This window comes from Suncus etruscus, chromosome 6 (assembly GCF_024139225.1).
Source record: "Suncus etruscus isolate mSunEtr1 chromosome 6, mSunEtr1.pri.cur, whole genome shotgun sequence".
Lineage (NCBI taxonomy): Eukaryota > Metazoa > Chordata > Mammalia > Eulipotyphla > Soricidae > Suncus > Suncus etruscus.
The window spans coordinates 40,583,420-40,604,431 of record NC_064853.1 but is presented as its reverse complement, the minus strand read 5'-3'; the positions used below and the strand labels follow the sequence as shown (position 1 = coordinate 40,604,431).

At 47.2% G+C, this 21,012-nt stretch overlaps 1 protein-coding gene across 1 annotated transcript in view; it reads right to left on the bottom strand.

The window, feature by feature from the left end:
* GRIK3 (glutamate ionotropic receptor kainate type subunit 3) overlaps positions 1-21,012 on the bottom strand; it is a 189,436-nt gene that overhangs the window by 57,315 nt on the left and 111,109 nt on the right. Inside the window, exons 3-5 of the mRNA XM_049774672.1 lie at positions 13,734-13,991; positions 7,612-7,793; positions 5,134-5,187 (exon numbers count right to left, since the gene is read on the bottom strand). Of these exons, the coding sequence (XP_049630629.1) occupies positions 5,134-5,187; positions 7,612-7,793; positions 13,734-13,991 (494 nt within the window). The remainder of the gene's footprint in view (positions 1-5,133; positions 5,188-7,611; positions 7,794-13,733; positions 13,992-21,012) is intronic.

The following is a 21,012-nucleotide window of genomic DNA, read 5'->3' as shown; positions in this document are numbered from 1 at the left end:
TGATTAACGCGGGGTTATCTGGGAATGGCTCAAAGCTGGCTGGGATTGATAATGGCAGCTGGGGTAATTAAAATGTCTTCTGCGTGGGAGAAGCAAGTTTGGAGAATGGAGAGGCGAAGAGTTGGTGACACGGTCTCCTACAGAGAAGGAGATAAATACTAAATGCCACTGTCCCCCATCCACCTACTACTGACCAATGAGCTTAGAGGCAGGACCAGGAGTCAAGTCTGGAGTCTGGAGAACTAGATCCAGGAGTAGGACTGGGCTGGGGAGAAGATCTGGGACATGTGAATGCCCAGCATCTGAAGGGGAGGTTCCCCCATCCCAATGTTCTTCTGCATAGTTGTCATATTGCCAAGAATATGCCTCTTCCAGGATGGTTCTCCTTGGCTTTTTAAAAAGGGTTGTAAGCTGAAGAGCTGTGGGCATGGCCAAAAGCCAGGTGCCAAGGCCTCTCTCATGCAACTGCTCTGAGACCTGGGTACATCCCTCAGGCTTTCTTATCCCGGCATTACCCAATGACCAACAGGAAGTGCAACTGGTCCCACAAAGAAGAAACTCAGCCATGTGAAGAAAAGGCCAGGGAAGCTGTGAAGTGTAAGCACTGCTGGGATTTGTGGGGAGGCTCTGGGGCCAGTTAGTGTCAAAGGGCAGGCCTGAGCCATGCAGCTGAGTGAATTGGGAGCTTCAGAAGAGGCTTGTGGGCTCTCATCTGACAGGCCCCAGCAAGGGTTCTGGAGCTGGACAGCTCCTGTGGGTTGTACCCCTGGCTGTGGTGTGACCTCCCTGAGCCTTTGTTTACACATTTGTATAATGCTGGGAAAGCCATGTCTTCCTGGGGAAGTTGATCTGAACTCTGGATGAGACAAAAACACAAAAAAACAGCTATTCAATTGGTTGAACACATGTAAGGTACTAAATGCCAACCGGGTTTGAAGCACTTTGTTGGCATTGAAGCAGAGTGCTCAGCATAGCACCCTGCAGACAGCACTGTGGCCATTCCAGTGTGGACACTAGCAGAGAGGTCAAAGAGAAATGCGAGTGTCTGAATTCTTATGCAGGCAGATTCTGTTGGAATCACTGTGGCCCTGCAATCTTGGGGCTTAACTGTTGCATATTGTGATGAAGCTGACAATTTCACAGATGACCTTCTATTCTGCAGTGTATTCACTCACTCACTCACTCACTCACTCACTCACTCACTCACTCACTCACTCATTCACGCACACTCTCTCAGTCACTCACATACTCACTTTCAGGAGCAACCACCAGAAGCTGGTGCTCACTGAGCACTGGATAGGGGGTAGGCCCCAATACTTATGTGTGCAAGGGAAGCCTGCTCTTGAGAGCTTTGTGCCAGCTCCATCTTTGTCCACCCTCTGTACTGAGCACCTGAATCATACCTGGGACCTCAATAACCATTTCTATATTGCTGCTGGTAGGTAGAAAATGAATGGGGGGAGGGGACTAACAAAATGAAGAAATTTAACAGGTTGTTTCAAGTTCAAAATAAAGGAAATGGAAACTACTAGAGTCCTCCCTTGTAGTCATTTTCCTATTTCCAGCTTTAAGCCCAGATGTCTAACAGCGTTGATATGGAGTAGAGGGTGGGTGGTGATGCTCACTGCTATGCTCTTGACCAGGATGCAATGGCTAGGGTCTAAAATTTCAGTCCTTCTATTCCAAGGCCCCCAAACCCCTGTTCATGGTAGTGGATGATGCAGTGAAATATTTGAGTTGGAATTTTGGAATTGGGAACAAGGCCCAAAGAGCGGGGGACAGGCCTATGCAGATCCAGTGGCGAGGGGGAGAGTTCAGGATGCACACCTGCGTGTTCCCATTTGTGCCTGTATGTTCCCGTGTATACCTTGTGTAGCTGTGTGTTTACCTGTGCGCGCTTGTTTGTGCTTATATGTACTTGTTTGTGCTTGTCACTTGTGGGTTCTTTTGTATGTCTGTGTTAACTGTGTGTACCTTCTGTACCTAGTGCCTATGTGTTTGTGTGCTTGTATGTACCTATGTGTGCGTATATACCTATATATGTACCTTTGTGTGCACCCATGTGTGTCTGTGTACCTATCTGTGTGCCAATACGTGCATAAATGTGTACCTGTGTGTACCCATGTGGCTTATGTGCTTGCATATTTACCTGTATTTGTTTGTGTTTATATATACTAGTTTGTGCTTGTGTGCACCTGTGTGCGTCTGTCACCTATATGTCCTTGTGTGTATGCCTGTATCACCTGTGTGTACCTCTATGGGCCTATGTGTCTCTGTGTATCTGTGCATGACTATGTATTCCTGTGTGTACCCATGAATACCCATGTATACCTATATGTGTCTGTATGCCTATGTGTCTGTGAGTGCCTGTGGGAGTCTATGTGTGCCTGTGTGTATTTTTGTGTCTATGAGTGTTTGTGCATTTCTGTGCAAATGTGTGCCTGTGTGTTTGTGCAATGTATGTGTATGCCTATGTCAGTGTGTCTGTATGCATGTCTGTGTGTGACTAAGTGTATGTGTTTGATCCTGTGTGCCTGTATGTCTGTGTGTGTCCATATAGAACTATTATACTTATGTATACTAGTGTGCCTATTGTACCTTTATGTACTTTATATGTCTATGTGTGCTTATGTATGTTTACGCATGCCTGTACCTGCCTATGTGAACTTGTGTGTCTATGTATTTCTGTATGTGTGTGTACTTCTGTGTCTGTCTGTCTGTGTTGATGTGTGCTTGTGCCACCTGTGTGTATCTGTGTGTGCCTATGAGTGTCTGTGTGTATGTATGTGCATATTTGTACTTATGCATGTGCTAGCAGTGCAGACTTTGTTCCTTTATAGACACAGACATACATACACACATAGGCATATAGACGCACTGGCACAAAGGCACACACACATAAACACACAAGTACTCACAAACAGAAACACGAAGATACACTTCTGTGGGAAGCACCTGTGGCTCCTGCTCTGCTTAGTGGTCAGAGATGGATGGGAGAGTAAGACATCCATCCCTCCTTCTCCCATCCTATACTCTCCCACAGTGTTGTTCAAGGAGTGGTCACCTTTCCAAAGGGGGTTTCTCCCATATGTTTCCACCAGGGGTGTTTGCAAATGTAGATGGTGGTGATACTTACTGGTCACTGAGCCTATGCCAGTGGTGGGGACAGGACATTCTATGGTGGTGATGGACAAGCTCCCCATCAAGGGCTGCTAAGAAACATGTCTGCATCCAGGCCCTAGGTAGGACTGGGGCGTGGGAAATGCTTGGAAGGAAGAGGAGAGAGAGAGACAGAGACAGACAGAGACAGAGAGAGACAGAGAGAGACAGAGGTAGAGAGGTAGAGGTAGAGAGAGACAGAGGTAGAGAGAGAGAGACAGAGGTAGAGAGGTAGAGAGGAAGAGGTGGTAGGATGAAGGGCCGTGACTAGCACCACCATTCCATCACTGTGATGTGTTCAAAGTTGGGAGAGCAAAGCTGGGAGAGTGAATGGGAGCCAAGAGTAATGGGGAGAGAAGAGAGAGAAGGGGGAGAAAAAGAGGAGAGAGAGGAGAAAGAGATATTTAGGGTTTGGTCACAGCAACTCAGAGCAGGGGTTTCAGGGGATGGAGCAGCAGGAGGAAAGCAAGAGAGGGGAGAGTGTACTGAGTTATGAAGTACAGGGCTGGTAAAAATTCTTAGTGCCCAGTGAACTGGACTAGGATTCAGAAGGCTTGCATATGGATAGTGAACACCAAAGATTCCAAACAGAGCAAGGCAGTCAGGCATGTGATAACCTCAGTGACTTTGCAGAAAGAGCTCAGGTGAGTAGGAATCCAGAAGGGATTGGTTAGTCCTGGGTTGGGATGTTCAGTGTGGCCACTTGGCCACTAGGCCCCCACAGGCACACAGAATAGTGGGTGGTGGAGAGTCAACCAAGTGAGTTGGGTAGTGAGTGATCAGCTCTTAAGAGCATTGTAGGAGTTGAAAAGCCTGATTTGCCAACTTCTGTGCTATGAATACCCCAAGGCAGACTCCATCCATGAGGTCACTGGCCTCTGTGTGGGAAGAGATGGACAGAATGGCCTCAGGGCACACTGGTTCCAGCTCCTGCAGATACACCTTTGCCTCTCAGCCTGGCTTCTGCTGTTTTCCTATGTGGAGATCCCTTTCTCACTCTCTATTTGGGGAGTCCCTGCTGATCTTCCAAGGCCCAGTCCCAGTTCCAGCACCTACTTCCTACAAAGTCCAACTCATATTTCCCTCAATACCAGGTATCGTCTCCTGATATGCCCTGTGCAATCTGGCCTGACCTAGGGATCATGAGCCTGCTGTGTCAGCATCTCACCAAGAGGAGAGAGATGGCAGGAACAACTCCGGGAGGGCTGGCCTTTCTCCCGGCTGTGCCACTGGCACCCCAGGACACTTCCGGTGTTGCCGTAAGAATGGGGAGACACAATTAGAGAACTACGTAGACTGTGGGCTGGCGTGATGATGACCAGAGTGGAGGTGCCCATCCAGGTAAGGGTGGTCTGAGGCCTTGGCTTTGAGGAAAGGCAGTCGGTCTCCATGCCCTCAGGTACCTCTGGTTACTTTGGGGCTAACATAGGTCTCTGTGTGATCCCATTTTGGACATCTTCCCTCCAGAGCCTGGATATGGGCTGGCCACCTGATGAACCAAGATGCCAGCCCCAAACACAAGGAAACATAATCTGGGAGTCAGGATCACCCTGACAATCAAGGTGAGTCATGCCACCACTCATCAGAGGCCCAGAATGGCCTTGCAGCCACCTTTATTAACTCACTTGATCCTCATAGCCATCTCAGGAGACACAAACCATCGCTGTACCCATTTTCCAGAGGGAGGAACTGAGTATGGTGGGAATGGGGGTCAATGACCCCCCCCCAAAGTTCCACCTGGCTAGTAAGCAGAGCCACATTACAACATGATGGGGGAAGTCAGAATCCCCCACCTGCGGTCCAACATGATGTCACTTCTCAAAAGTAGGCAGGCCAAAAAAGGCATGTTTGCACTGTGGCCTGGAGCTTAACATGGCAGACTTGGGAGCCAAGTGCAGCCTGAGTGACTTCTAGCTTCATAAACTGAGAGACCCTCACTTAGCCCCACCTAGCTAGGAGCTGAAGGTACATTACCAGAGTGGTGAAGATGAAGTGGTAGTACTCGGTCATCATGCCCATGGCCATGGCCTGTGGGAAAGCACAGTGTTAGCATCTACAAGGAGAGCACAGGTCCAGAAGCCATACCCCATCTCCCACACCCCAGTGGAGAGGACATGCAGGGGAGTGGGGGCAATGGGGCTCAGGCACACAGTCTCAGAGGCCACAGGTAAGAGCAGTTTCACTCTGGGATTTTTTTATCTTTTATTTTATTTTTAATTTTTTTGTACTGTTGTTATGTTTTTCTTCCTTTTCCATCTCTGCTTTTAAACTGATAGATATAGCCTCTAGAAGGACTCCTTTCATTTTTTTGCTTGTTCGATTTTTGCCCCATTTTATTTTATTATTATATGTATTTATTATTATTACTATTATTGTTATTATTATTATTATTGTAATTTTTCTCTTTCCTTCAAACAGAACCACACAACTTGAGCCATTTGCGAGACAGAAATAATGGAGGGTACCAAGACCAAACAGTCACATGAGCATTAAGTAGAAATAAAAGAAAGGTTCAAATTTAATCACCAAATCCAAAGCCAACGACAACAGAATCGATACCCAATTCACAACATACTAGACACCGAGAGGACCACCTATACTAGCAGCCTGGGGGTTAAAAGAGGGGGATATAGGATGCATGCTGGGAACAGGGTTGGAGGGAGGATAATATTGGTGGTGGGAATACCCCTGATTCACTATCACTATTTACCTAAATATTACTGTGAAAGATTTGTAATCCACTTTGATTAAAATAATAATAATAAAAAAAGAAATGCAACTTCTCACTCTTTGATGGTGCCCTCATGCCACGCACAACAAACTCTCTATTTACTTCACTCTGGGAAGATGGTCCCTGGGATCTAGCTTTTTATAAGCATCTCTGAGTCTACACTTACATTGCTGAAGGAATCTGCCCAAGGCTAACAATTCCTGGCAAGCCCTGGACCCCACTCAGCTGAACCCAGTCATAAATCCAGAGATAAGAGTGAGGGAGCAGGCTCCTCTCCAGCCATTGGGCCCATGGAATGGATCTGACCTCCAGTGATCTACTCCCCAGCTCTGGCTGCCTACAGGGAAGTATGATACTTTGAGATCTCCATCAGACACATCAGACTCTAATCCATGATGTTACTGACATCCTGCAATTCTGACAGCCTCAGAGAGGCATGGCCTATCACATACATGATCTGCATGTAGCCCTCTGAGGCACTCACAGTGCCATACTTGACTCAGGATCCCAAAGGCTGCCAGGAAGCAGGTGCTTTGAATTCTAGAAGCTTCTATGTCAGCCCTGTAGGTAAGTTCTGACTTCCATACTGGAAGGCCAGTGTGATCACTTCCCTGCTTCTTTTTTATCCCCAATGACTGATTAGGGAAGCTGCCTGTACCCCCAAAGAGATGCAGAGAAAACTTGGGAAGCCAAGCTGCAGGGTCTCTGGAATTGCTTACTCCAGCTCTCCAGGGATAAAGGGGGCACTATGAGGTAAAGAGCTCTCTGTGAGAGTGTCCCCTGTCCAGGACAATCAAGGATGGCTGAGGCTAACTTTTTCATGTTTCCTCTTGTGGACCATCATGAGAGAGGGTCCTCTGCTTTATCTTCAGAGGATCCACTCAGGGCTACTGGCTCGAGGAAGATTCAGACTCTCAAATGAGTTTCATGTGAAGGGCCTATCCTTGGGGGCAGGGACCTAAGGGTCCCCCAAAGAACCCCAATCAGGTGATGTGATAGATGCGCAAAATCTTGAAAGTTCTCCTGAACCCATTCACTCAGTCCTAGAACTCTTGAGGTTCTCTCCACTCCCTGCCACCACCTTCTTGCTGTGGTAGGTGCACCAGAACTTGTACCCTGGAGAGTCTAGCATGGCCTTGGACACATGTACTGGCTCAAGGTCATGTGGCTAGTTTCAGTGGCAGAGTCCTCCAATGGGCTGTGTGTGATCTAGTTTGCTTCTTAGTTGCCTGCCTGGCAGAGCTATGCATGCTCCCAGGCTCCATGTAGGCATGTCCAGAATGGAAGCTCATGCCAGCCCTTGAAGCCCTTCTCCTCCCACAGCTGCTGCCACACTGAGCAGATGGTGCCAGAATCTCCTCACACCTCATAATAGCAGAGTAACGTGAGTGTTGCCAGCTATGGAGAGTTAGTCACAGAGGCCACAAGGCACTCTGGGAGGTTCCCGAGCCTGTGTGTTTCCAAAGTGTTCTGTTTCATGTGCCTTGGGAAAGGCATCAGAAGCAGCAATTGCTCAGTCCCTCCATACAGTGGGTGTTAAGAACCTTGTGTCCATTCCGATGTTGAGGAAATGAAGGCTCTGAGATACCAAGGAAACACCATGGCTATGAAGCCCAAGAGAGGCAGAGCTGGGTAAAACTGATGCCTGTATGAGGGCTGGGGAGTGGAGAGGGGGCACACATGCCTCAACCAGCCTTCTCCACTGGCCAGCGCTCACATACCTGCTTGAGAATCTGTGCGGCCATGATGTGGCTGCAGTCAAAGATGATACGGAATTCCCGGCCACGTTTCATCTCCTTGAGCAGGGGCCGTGCATCATCCGAGTCCAGGGGCAGCTGGCGGATCTTCAGGCGGATGTTGTATCTCGATGGGGCCATGATGAGTTCCTGAAGGCGGATGAGCCCTAAGAAGCCCCAGGCACAAAAGACATGGGTGTACATATGTGGACACACAACTGCCAGAACCCCAAGATGATAGGGCACAGCTCCTTGTGCTGTAGGTCTGCAGCTGCACAGAAATGTGGAGAGAGGGGCATCTGTGGGACATGGACATGGTGGGAGCACCAGCCTGGACAGGAGCTGATGGTGTACAGATGCACAGCATATTTTTGTGTATAGAAATAAAGCATATGTGTCTGTGAAGATAGGACCCAGGCTGTGTACCTGTGTAAGCCACATATGAACACACACGAGGGCTGGTACATGTGGTTATACATTAATATGTAGATTCCAAAGCAGCCCAGAGTTGGGACCAGAGGATACTTTTATTCACCTCAGCCCCCTGGGACATGTTTCTGGCTACAGGCACAGGGGAAAGTTCCAGGTCCAACTGCACTAAATATTCACTTGGGGTGGGCCAGTTGGGCAGGCAACCTCTGCACATCTGACATCATCTTCCAGACTCCAGAGAAACATGCCTTCAATGAGACCTGCCCCTCCTGTACTAAATAGCCATGTTCTCCCTATCCCAGTGCTTCATTTCAGTTAGAAACCTGGCCTTCACACCTGCCTCTCTGGCTTTCTCTTGTTGCCCCTGTTCTGTGCATATTCTTAACCCTCGCCCTGTCCATCTGGGTCCCATGGCTCTGATCACAGGGCTGCTCCAGGTGCGACTTAGCATCCAGTTCCATAGTGGGCTGTGACCGCCGGGTGTGGCTTTCCCCTTGTACTGAAATGCATATCCCCAGCATGGGACTGAGCTCTTCATCTGAAACTTCCAGGGAGAATGGAATGTCTCTTCCTGAAGGCAAATGTCTCACTGAGGCCTAATTAAGCTCATTTCTGTCTCTATTTCACAGTCTGTTCTTGCCGAATCCACCCTGCCTGGCCCAGAGTTGGCTGCTCTATAACACTAGCATTCTGCAAGGAGAGGACAGCAGCCCTGACTAAGGGTCCTCAGCACCCCACCCACACACCCCAGTTTCAACCATGCCCATGTTCAGGGCTCAGAGTTTGCATCCAATCGGGATGTGTTTGTGGCCATCCTCTAAACTTCCAGCCATGGCACTCTAGTTTTCTAAAGGGGCACCTAACTGTCTGACTCCATCCACAGGTCCCAGGAACCTGTCTCTACAGCTCCAGGTGCACAACATGTGACCCCATCCTGTCGAGGAACTGGACTCCTCTCACTGGACCTATCAAAGTGACTTCTGAAAGGGTCAAGAGACATTTTTATCCCATTTAAAGCCAAACAAGGAAGCTAAAAACCTGAGGGATACCACATAGAAACCAAGAATTCTCAAGACTGGGAAGGTGGTGCTAGAGGTAAGGTGTCTGCCATGCAAGAGCTAGCGTAGGACGGACCGCAGTTCGATCCCCCGGCGTCCCATACGGTCCCCCCAAGCCAGGGACGATTTCTGAGCACATAGCCAGGAGTAACCCCTGAGCGTCAAATGGGTGTGGCCCAAAAACCAAAAAAAAAAATAAATAAAAATAAAAAAAGAAACCAAGAATTCTAACATGGCAGATGTCAGAGAAGACAAATAGAGTGAATACATCCTCATGATACCCATTTGAGTCTCTGGATCAAATGAAGCTGAAATTACTCCAGAACTTTCCAGTAAAGGGAGCAAACAAAAATCACCCCTGGTCCCTCTTTGCTACAGCTGTATTTTCCTGAATTAAAATGTGCAATTAGGGGCTAGAGTGATAATACAGCGGGTAGGGCATTTGCCTTGCAGATGGCTGACTTGGGTTCAATCCCCGGCATCCTGTATGGTTCCCCGAGTCTGCCAGGAGTAATTTCTGAGTGCAGAACCAGGAATAATCCCTAAACACTGCACGATGTGGCCCAAAACAAACAAACAAACAAATGCAATCAATGGTTATAGCAGTCCTTATCTGGTCAGAGCTTTTGATCTATGCAGACAACCTGCTTCAGAAGTCCCTGACAGACAGTTCCTCTGTCTCGAGAGCCAACAGGCAGAGCTCTTAAACTGTTTAGGGTCCACACACCTGGGTCTTGCCAGTCTAATCCCCATTTCTTTATCTCATCCCCATTTCTAAGGGCTGGGCATCAGTCAGCAATCTGATTGGTCTCCAGTCATTGCCGCTTCCAGGAAGGACAAAGCAGAGCCCTATGCATCAGCCTCTCACATTTCTTCTACCCTATTCAAGGCAATTTAGCATCAAGAGCCTCTGCCCTGAAAAGTCTTGGGCCCCAGAAGAGGGTTCTGGAGCACTAGAATGATTTGGAGTACACATGATGAGAAGAGAAAGGGATGATGGTATTAGCTGGTTTTAGCAAAGAAGGGAGCAGCCATACCTCACTCCCAAACACTCTCTCTACTTTAATTTCTCCCAACTATTCCCAGAAATTCTGAGGGTGGCTGAAGTGTCCTGTTGCTCACATCCATTTCCCTGATAAGCCCTGGCTGCACATTCTGCTCTCATTGGTTCTGCTTCTAGATACATATATAGCTTCAGTTTGGCACAGGCTTCAGGGACTCAGGACATGAGGATAGGGACAGCCTGGACACTGAAGCAGAGGCCACTGGAACCTTCTTGTCAGCCAAGTGTAAAGTAGTGGTTCACATCTTCCAACAGCCCATGTCATCCCTCTTTCCCATCAGTGTATTCCCAAAGGAGACCAGGGGCTCATCTCTGCTCCTCCATGTCGAATCCTCCAACAGAAGTCTAGTGTCTCTTTGTTTGCTGGAGCTGAGCTTTCCTTCCTGGCTGCTTCCCTAATCAATCTCTCTCAAAATATCTGCAGTGAATCATGCTTTCCACTTACAAAGTGCTTCTGCATTCATTACCCTACTTAACCAGCTCCCTGTCCTAGAAGGCAGGCAGCAAAGAGACATTTATTCCAACGCTACAGATGGAGAGACTGAGGCCCACAAAGGCAGAACGCTGATCCCTGAGATCTGACAGCATGCTAGCAATGGGGTAAAAAATCAAGATCCTACTTACTGACTCTCAAATCCTTTCTTCACCCCAAGTTTTCAAAACCCCTTTCTTGGAATGCGTTTGTCTTGGTGTTCATCTTAGGGAAATGAACACAAGCAGAATTCTCTCCAACACTGTTGGCTGCTGCGACAATATTCTGATATTCTGTAATGATTTGACACCTAAAACCATAGGTCAAACTAACCACCAAGGCTGAAAATACACTAACCTCTTTACTAGGTTTTGCTCCCCATCCAGTAAGGGGTGGCCTTACTTAACAACTTTTGTGACTAGACTGTTGTAATAAAGGCTCTTGGTTCTGTTTTCCCTCCTCTGGGTCTCCTGCCAGTCTTGGTGCTCCTCTGTGTGGCCCTGCCTGGCACAGTGTGCCACTCCTACTTTTGGAGAACTAGAAATATCAGCTTTTCTCTCACTGTTACTGTCTTCTCCCTCTCATCTCTCCACTACACCTATTACTTAAATTCTGGGTACACTTCAAAGCTGTTTGCCCTGCAGGAGACTGTCATAATGACCTCAATTCTTAACCCTGCCCACAGTGACATTCTTTCCATCAGGCTCTATAGTGTTACCCTCCCAACCCCCAGGCAGGGGCCACACCACCTATCACACCGAGCTCAAACATGGGACAGGGTTTTGTCCCTTTGGTATCAGCAGGCATGGCACAGCGGAAGCTTTGGCTTGTCTCATTTTGTCCCCTGCCATGGCCACAATAGCAGGACTGGGCTAGTCTGCTAGTGTGGATACATGGAGATTTGACCAGCCTGTCACCCTAGTCATGACCAACTTAAATCAGCCAAATACCAGGCAGATGAAAGATCCTACTGAGATTAGAATAAAACATCTACTCAAGCTCAGCCAATGCTGTCTCTGCAAACTTTAAGATGAATACGTATTTATTATTCTAATCATACGCTGTTCTTTGGAGATGTGTAGGGGAGAATGTTTTCAAAGTTTTATTATAGAAACATAATCCATGTACCCCCTTTGGCTATATTTGGACAGCTGTGATGATTGGTAATGGGTAGGCACCAACCAACAGCAGCTCCATTCCCTTTTGAACATGCTTAAAGAGTAGGGATAGACCCCAGGAACTCAATGGAAGTTTTCTGGAGGGTTCTGAGATATATATATATATACAGGTCCTAAATAAAATTATAGGTTACATTAAAAAATTAATTAAGGAAAGACAGGAGTCACATAACAAAAATCCCATGGGATCTGGGGAAATAGCTCAAATACCTTGCAAGTGTGAGGTCCTGGGCTCGATCCCTAGCACTGAAAACTTCCTATACCCCAAAGCACTCCTGAGTGTGGCTCACAAGAACAACAAAAATATCCTACATATTTTAATTATATACCTTAATCAGACTCTATTTCTTGGAATCAATCAGTCTGCTCAGTTTTGCTCATTCTGCTATTGCCCGTCCCTCTGATGGTCCTCCATTCTCAGAGCTCAGCTCTTGACTCCTTTGAGATGATCCCAGACCAGACAAAACCACAACATATCCTCTTCTGAGTGTCTTCAGTTATTACTGAAAGTATGTGTTCCATGATTCTCCATTTTGATGTCTTGCAACTGCTAGTAGGACACCAACTCCCCTATGTGTGGTCAAAAGAACATGGAACAACCCTTCCTACTTTTCTTCTTTACCAGCCCCAAAACATAATTTTCTGCAAAAGTTAGAGTCTAATTTAACTTGAGTTTTGATTCAATTGAAAAATAATCTTTTTGTTTGTTTGTTTCTGGGTCACACCCGGCAGCGCTCAGGGCTTACTCCTGGCTCTATGCTTAGAAATTGTTCCTGGCAGGCTCAAGGGATCATATGGGATGCCAGGATTCGAACCACCATCCTTCTGCCTACAAGAAAAACACCCTACCTCCATGCTATCTCTCTGGCTCTCAATTGAAGAATAATCGTGAAACATCTATGTTAGATTATACCCCATGCTAAATCCCCAGAAGCAGAAAGAGATTCAAAGAACAATGATCATTATTGTGTATTAGGACAGACTTCTGGGGCTGCAGAAATAGTGGAGGTGACTTGGAAGCACCCCTCAATGGCAACAACCTCCTGAAGAGGCCACTGTACGGAGAGGAGGGATCTGAGCCTCTCTGCCCAATGCTGTCGCAGCTCAAGGACATCAGAAGACCAAAGTAGGTGAATCCTGGACTGTCTTTTCTGAGTCTTTCCTCCCAGACTTGGTCCTTATGAAAAGATCACAAGAACTGGCACTAAAGAGTTGAGAGCTGGAAAGCTCTTTTCAACTGGAGGCCACAGATCTTGATATATGTACAGTAGAGGGCCAAATTGGTTAAATGACTTGACGAGGTCATTTTCTTGTAGAAGGCTGGGTGCGCTAAGCAACGTCTTGGAAAGAATAAAGAGCGGTAAAGTTCCATATTTTGAAGCTAGTGAGCCTCATTGCTGGTACATATCTACTGGCCTCACTAAAATCCAAAACCTGACCAGGCAGCAAGCACGGAGCCCAGCAATGTTGAGTGCAAGAGAGGATTTCTCAGTGGAAGTGTTAACTTAAAAACACAAATGCTGGAGTGGAAAGAGTGGGAGTGGCCACAGGAATGTGGGCCTGGTTATGCTGATGGGCGTGGCTACAGCCAGTGGATGTGCCCACACTTCTATGGGTGTCCTACATCTGTATAAGCACAGTTCTCAAGTGGAGCTGCATACCGATGTGGGTGTGCTGCAGAGAGGTGGGAGTAGATGGAAAGGCAGGAAGCATGTGTGAGTGAGGTGGGTTGGGGCTGAGTGCTTATGGCTAGGAGGGAGTTCAGAGACAGGAATGGGACACTGGAGGGAGCGTAGGTATGAATGTGAGCCTTTTCCTGGGACTCCCAGGTGTTGGGGGAAGCATCAAGAGCCTGCTGATGAGACTCTGCTACCTTTGCCCCTACCCCAGCATCTGACACCCACCTGTACTGTCGTCATAAACCACAGTGGCCGACCGCCACTTGAGGTACTGCACCAGGTCGAGGATGGCGTGGCTGAGGGAGGCGTAGTCAGGATATAGGTTGACATAGAAGGTGTCTTTGTTGTCCAGTGGGTGGTGTTTCCAACGTAGCTGAATGTGGGGCACCTCCAGGGCATTGCAGATGGACTGGACGGCATTGGTGCAAGAGCCCTGTGAGGGCCCAAAGATTGCCACCACGCCCAGGGCCAGTTGATCACAAGCTGTGGCAGAGGGAAAGAAGAGGGAAGAGTGTCAGGCTAGGCTGCAGGCATGATCCCATAAATACATGTAGGGAAAACAGCCCTGGGGCCCATCTGAGTGTGGAACACGGCCCCCTCTTCCTCCAAGGATCTCTCTGCATCTCGCCTGTTGCTCTGGAAACCACGTGGAAACATCCCAGGCCTCCTGCAAGAACAGCATAGTGGAAGGAGACAAAGCACAGAAAGGGTTCAGCACAGCATCACAGCATGGACTTGGGTAGTGAGGGCATATGACTACTGCCACCTGCATTGCCAGCTCTGTGCCAGGTCTTGTTTGAGGTAGAAACAGGAAGACAGAGAGAGTTGAGCCAGTGAACCAGCAGCCCTGGTCAACTCCTCCAAGCCAACTCATTCCCCCCATATCTCAACACATTGCTCAGATGCCCAGATGCTGGGCACTCTCCAAGTGAACACCTCAGCCCTTATACCTGAGATCCACATCCCTGCAAGCACTGTCCCTTAGTCACTTTCAAACTGAACCTAGAAGTGTGACCAGGACCACTGCTGTTCTTCATATAGGTTCAGGGACATCCCTGAAGGTGCCCAGGGATGACTGGAGAGGAGATTCAGGGTTCAACTTGGGGGGTAGGGGGAAAAAAGGCAGACAGACAGGGCACCAGCTCCAAGCAGGCAGGTTGGGATCTCTGAAATCTTTATCATTGGAGGAGGCACCCAGATAGAGCAGAACCTTTAAGGCAGGACTTGTAGGGCCTTCCTGTCTGTGCTGAGCTGGAGACCACAGTTTCAAGGACATTAGTTGGTCCTGAATCAGAATGTCTTGTTTTCTGGGGCTGGAGCAATAGCACAATGGTAGGGCATTTACCTTGCATATGGCCAACCCAGGACAGACCTAGCATCCAATATGGTCCTCCGAGCCTGCCAGGAGTGATTTCTGAGCACAGAGCCAAGAGTAACTCCTGAGCACTGTGTGCCCCCCCCCCAATTTATTTTTTTAAAAAGAAGGAAATAAAAAAAATGTCTGGTTTTCAGGCTCCTCAGACTCTCCCCTGACTTCTAGATTGGTTGTGGCTCCTGCATCTGGGAGATGCTCTGTAATGGTTACCTGGGAGCTTTACTTTCCCTAGTATGCCAGAGACCACGTAGGGCCTAGAAACAGAATAAGACAGTTACTATGGACCAGCAGAGGCATGCCATGGTGACTGGGTGCCTTGTCACCAAGTGCAGGAAAGGGTAAAGAGGCATTGTGAGGCCTGGATTGCAGATTCCTGGTGCCCCATATATGGGGCTGGAGGTCAAGTCTCAAAGCATGTTTGTCTGCCAGTCTCCAAAATAAGGTAAGCCATGCTTGGGGGTGGTCTGTATGAGATGAACCCAAAAGGAGAGAAATACTTCAAAACAGGATATCAAGTGGGTTGGCAAGTTGTCTGATCTTAAGTCAGTTCTGTCCATGCTCCCAAGAGGTCACATCTGCCTGTTCATGGACCTCTATGGGTATGTACCGTGTCTTCTCTGATCACACTGACCCCTGAAGACTCTTCTAAGACACTGCATGTCATTCTGTGGCCCAGAGGCTGGACACTAGTCTATGGATGTGACAGAGAGGAAATAACTGCTATTTCAGCCTCCTTCTCCCTCCCTTCCATAGCAAAAGCAGCAATCATGAAAGTTGTAGATTTCTTTTATCCTTTACTTAAGACCAGTGGAAGCTTCTAGTTGTTCTCTGAGCCTTTTTCTCATTCTCCCATCTTAGACCCTTTGTTGGATGGCCTAGGAAATGACTATGTCACATTTCCATAACTTCCACTACCTAGAAGTGACTTTTGCATTTCCCCCTTTAACCTTAAAGCAGACAGGTTGTTGCTACCCTTGCCAGCCCCAGGTTACTTGAATTCTCAGACCCAGTGTCTGGGTATTCTAAAGAACTGAGAACTGAGGACACTGGATTAAACACCTATGATGCAAGAGGTTGTTAGGAGTAATCTTGAAGGAAGAGGACTTAGACATTGAGACGGAAAATAACCATCAAGCTCTCTGCCATCAGAGTTGTGATGTGAAGACCACATGGTAAGATCTGGTTGAAGATGATGCCTATGGCATTTCCTGGAGGGGACAAGACTGATATTGCAACATAAATATGGAATGGTGATGACAAGGTTGATGGTAGAAATGTTAGTGTCATGGCAATAATGACTTTGGAGATGATGATGTGAGTATCATTGAGGAGGAGGAACTAGTAGTGGTGATATATTGATTATAGGGATAAAAGGTGGTAAGAATGAGCATGGAGGAAGTAATGGTAGCAAAGATGCAAAGGAAGGCAATATGTGACTTTTTTTATGGAGGTTGGGGCCACTATCTGACAGTGCCAGGGATCAAACTGGGCTTGTCCACTTCCAAAACAAGTGCCTTAACCTTGGTTCTCTCTCTTCCATTTGTGACAATTTGGTGGGGGAAGATAAGGCCATTTATATTGAAGATGACAATGCTATTATGGACAGTAATGATACAGATGGATGATGGTGATGGTGGGTGTAAATGAGGTTGGTAAGGGATGAAGATGGGGCTATTGTGGCAGTAAAGGGTGATGAGGCCAGTAGGTGGAACAGAAGTGATGTTACTCTTGGTGACAATGACAATGTGTTAATGTTGAGAACAGACAAGGACAGCATTCCAATGGTGACAATCACCCTGGCTTCCTTCTTCCAGGGATGGATGTCTCTTAGTGCTGGGTGGTGGGTAGTATTATTTTGCACCCTTGTCTGTGTCTTGCCTCTGCCCTCACTTCATATTCTTTCCCTGCACCTAGTTTCCCATTTCTTTTATGTTCCTTCCAACATCTGAGGATCTTCTGGACTACAAGAGACTGAGGTAGTGCGGCCAGTCAAGTAGCAGCTGTAGCTCCATCTCCAGATGTTCCCAGCATAGCCGCCAACCTTTATTCTAGCAGCCCAAGCACATACTGGAGTAATTACATTATTTTGTGGCTCCAATTTTAAATCCATTTTCTGGTCATTTTAATGTAACTCTGTGGTTCACAGTCATTGCAGGGACCTACTGCCTGAATGAGGCCCTTCCCCCTCTCCATGGCAATTGTAGTTATAGCCAAAATTATCCCAATCAATGCATGTCTTAAAAGGAATTGAGCAGCCCAGAGAATAAATGGTGGCAGAGGAGCCTGGGGAGCTCTGAGTCGATTCCAGGCCCTCTCAGGTCAGACCTAGAAGAAAGGCCTGCATCTGGGAGGGAGCCCTACACACCAGGAGGAAGCTCTGTACCTTGCATTGCTGTTGACCTTCTGCCTGCCTGTCTCTCTTATTTTCATTTTCAATAAAACATTAAAAAATTAAGACAATAAGTTAAAGTCCTTTTTAATGGGGATATGCCTCCAGGGCCTCATGTGGAGGGATGGAATAATCATACTGGAGCTAGTGGGGCAGGTAATGGGTCCCAGCTCAATGCTGCCCCTCCTTACCCCCCACCCCGGACCTAGAAGGAGGCTGCATCCATCTCCTGGCAGAGGGAGTGTGGATGGGGCCCTCTGCCTAGGGAAAACCAATTATCATCGGGTTTCTTAGAATTAGGCCCAAGTTCGCCCCCTGGAAGACTCCTAATGATACTCTGGAGAAATAGAGTTTTTTAAAAACCAAAGATCAAAGGAAGAAACAGATCACAGGAGCCAGAGTTCCCAGAGGGAAGGAGGGACTAATGCGGAGCTGGAGCAAATCAGAAATGCCTTTGGGGGTCGGATCATGACACTTCCTGCCACAGCAGGGTCTGTGTTAGGTGCCTGATCAGGGAGACATTGAGGGAGATAAGGGCAGAGAGGAACATCTTACTTTTTTTTTTTTTTTTTTTTTTTGAGATGCAATGTGATAAAATGCATTCGTTTTTAAGCATAGGCTTGGCTGCAGTTTTACTTATGACTAAGGCATGTGACTACACTCACTTTGATTCTACTACCTGGATCAAAAGCTAGAACAATACAACACCTAGGTAATTCTTACTCTTTTTTTAGTTCTTATTTTCTGGTTACCCCTCTCTCCCTCCCTCCCCCCCCCTTCCCCTGTTCTCCACTCAGCTTCTGTGAGCTTCTTCTAGGATGCCATGCTGAATAAGTTTTTGTTTTGTTTTTTCTTAATTGCCGATTTGATTACCATTGGCTAACTGTATCTCAATGTATTTTGTCTGATAGAACTTTAATTTATTTCCAACATTTGGCTCTTATGAAACAGCCAGAACATTCCTGCCGGCATACATTCAGTTGCAGTAGTTGTTTTAGAACGGTTCTCCTGAGAAGCTGAACCAGTTTTCTCTCCCACCAGCATTAAGTAGGAAAAATCATCTTCAACCCCTATCTCCCCCCATACGCAGAAAATCTACTGGTGATCCATCAGAGAGCTAACTGTGGAAGATAAAACAACAGAGCTTCTAGGAGAGAGCATTGGGGAGTATCTTCATGACCTTAAGAGAGACAAAAAGAGAGGGAGCACAAAAGGCATTAGCCATAATGGAAAATATTGATAAATTGGACTTCTTTAAATCAAGAACTTTGCTCCTCAAAAGATGCTACAGAGAGAGAAAAGACAAGCTCATCCAGCACAAGGCACACCCCTCACACCTCTCCAGCAAAGGACTCTTACCCAGGAGACCAAAAAGACTACTGCAAATCAATATGAAAATAACAAGCAACTCAATTTGTAAAAGTGGCTGAAAGGCTCAAAAAGGCACTCCAGGAAAGAGAAGATTCAAATGATCCATTAGCATATGAAAAGACGCTCCACATCTCTGGGAAATGCAAAATACAGCCACATGGACATGCCCACTACCTAAACCAGCCAAATGGCCAAGATTCAAATCACATGAAGTTTACTAAGAGTGGGGAAGAGTGCAAGTGAGTGCAGCTGTTATTGGTGGGAATTGGAAGTGTGAATGGGCTTGTGCAGCCATGGGAGATTCACACCCACCCTACGTGCAAACCCAGAAAATATCTGCACTTTTTTTTTTCAGGCCACACCCATTTGATGCTCAGGGGTCACTCCTGGCCAAGCGCTCAGAAATTGCCCCTGGTTTAAGGGGACCACATGGGACACCGGGGGATCAAACTGCGGTCTTTCCTTGGCTAGCGCTTGCAAGGCAAACACCTTACCTCTAGCACCACCTTGCCAGCCCAATATCTGCATTTTTGTGCAATAAAAGGTATTGGTGAAAATGTTCCCAGCAACACTACTATGTGGTCCCAAATGGAAACACCGCAAATGTTCAACAGTACATTGGATTTTAAAAAAAACTTAAGGGGCTGGAGCAACAGCATAGTGGGTAGGGCATTAAATGCCTTGCATGTGGTCAACTCAGGTTCAATCCCCAGCTTTCCATATGAGCCTGACATGTGTAACAGGCAGCCTGAGTGCAGAGCCAGGAGTAATGGTTCTGAGCACAGCCTGGTGTGATCAATCCCCCCTTAAATGTTTTTACATGTGGTTTGAGGCTGGGGAGATAGCACAGGGTTTATGATGCTTGCCTGGCATGTGATCCATTCACTCATTCTGTTCTCAACAACTGAGAACACCAGGTCCTCCAAGCATGACTAAGGTGAATCCTCAGTGCTGCAGGATCTAAGCAGCACCTCAGTTCTTAAGCCCTTGCACTGAACCACCAGCCTGGTTGATGGAGAATCAGCAGGAAGAGTCCTTCTGAGCTCCTGAGCTCCTGAATCTCCTGAGCACTGCTTGGGAGTGCTCTCTCCAAAACAGTATTGGGGTCTGTTCATCTCATGGGGTACTCACAACACTGAAGGACAATAGACCCCCATAAGGTGAACCATTTCCCCTAACTTCCTTTATTCCCTAATCCCTTCTTTTGGTATGTAAACACCCATTTGGATTACAAGGACCTTCCCCCGACCTGGTAGGTGGGGTTCTGGACAATAAAGAAAAGAGTCTGCCTGGGGGCAAGAGACATAGCTTCTCAAGAGAAGAAAGATGGCTTAGGGGCAGAGGCCAGGGAGAGCTCAGAAAAATGAGTACATGGCAGTGAGACTCATGGCAGAGAAAAGCTGTGAAGAATGAAAGTGAGCTGACTCCAGTGACTATCTTAACTGACCGCTTGTGAATTATCTCTCTGTCTGTTACCCTGCATCATCAGACCTGTCCACCTGAGGGGTTAGGAATACAGTGCCTGGGGCAGCCTCACCCCAAACATGGATTTTATATTTTATATTTTAGTCTACAGATTCCTATTAAAGTCTATAAACTAAATGTATTCCATGGATTATTATAGGACATGAAGCAATACTTGAAGAAGCAGCCATTCATTGGTGGTCTCACTATGTGAAGTTAAACCCAGACAAAGCTCATGACTGGTGTCAGTAGTCAGATCAGGTTTCTACAGCATGGTGGTCAAAAGGCAAGGGGTTGAGAATGTCATGGAAGAGATGGTAATGCTCTGTCTCTGTCTCTCTCTGTCTCTGTCTCTCTCTCTCTCTTTCTGTGTCACTCACACACACACAGTTAGGGTTGTGAAAGCAAAGTCCAGAAACCTTAGAAGATGGAAACAGATGACTGAACTTTGGGGGCTTGGGGAGAATAAATGTACCCTGAGCACTGCCAGGTGTGCTCTCAGAGCATAGACCCAAGTGCAAGCCCTGAATATTGCTAGGTATGGCCCTCAAGCCAAAAATTATGTCAGCAGTGACCTTGTATATGTCATCACCAGCTAATCTTCAATACACAAGACAAAGAGAAGCAGGGCTGGGGACACAGGTTCTCACTATGGGGAAGTGTCTAAAGGTTGAGAGACCCTTTTACCTAACAAGCTAGTGTGGAAAGCCAGATAGTGTGACAGGGGCAAAATTCAAGAGGGTTCCTCACACATACCGATCACAGAGCCCATTTTTTGGGATGAGAAGACTGAGGTTTCAGTTGCTTCGTCAGCAGAGCTGGCAGCGTGCAAATATAGGCAATCTGACTCCCAGCACAGACTGTCCTACCTTTCTGGGCTGAGATGGGGCTTAAAAACCAGCAAC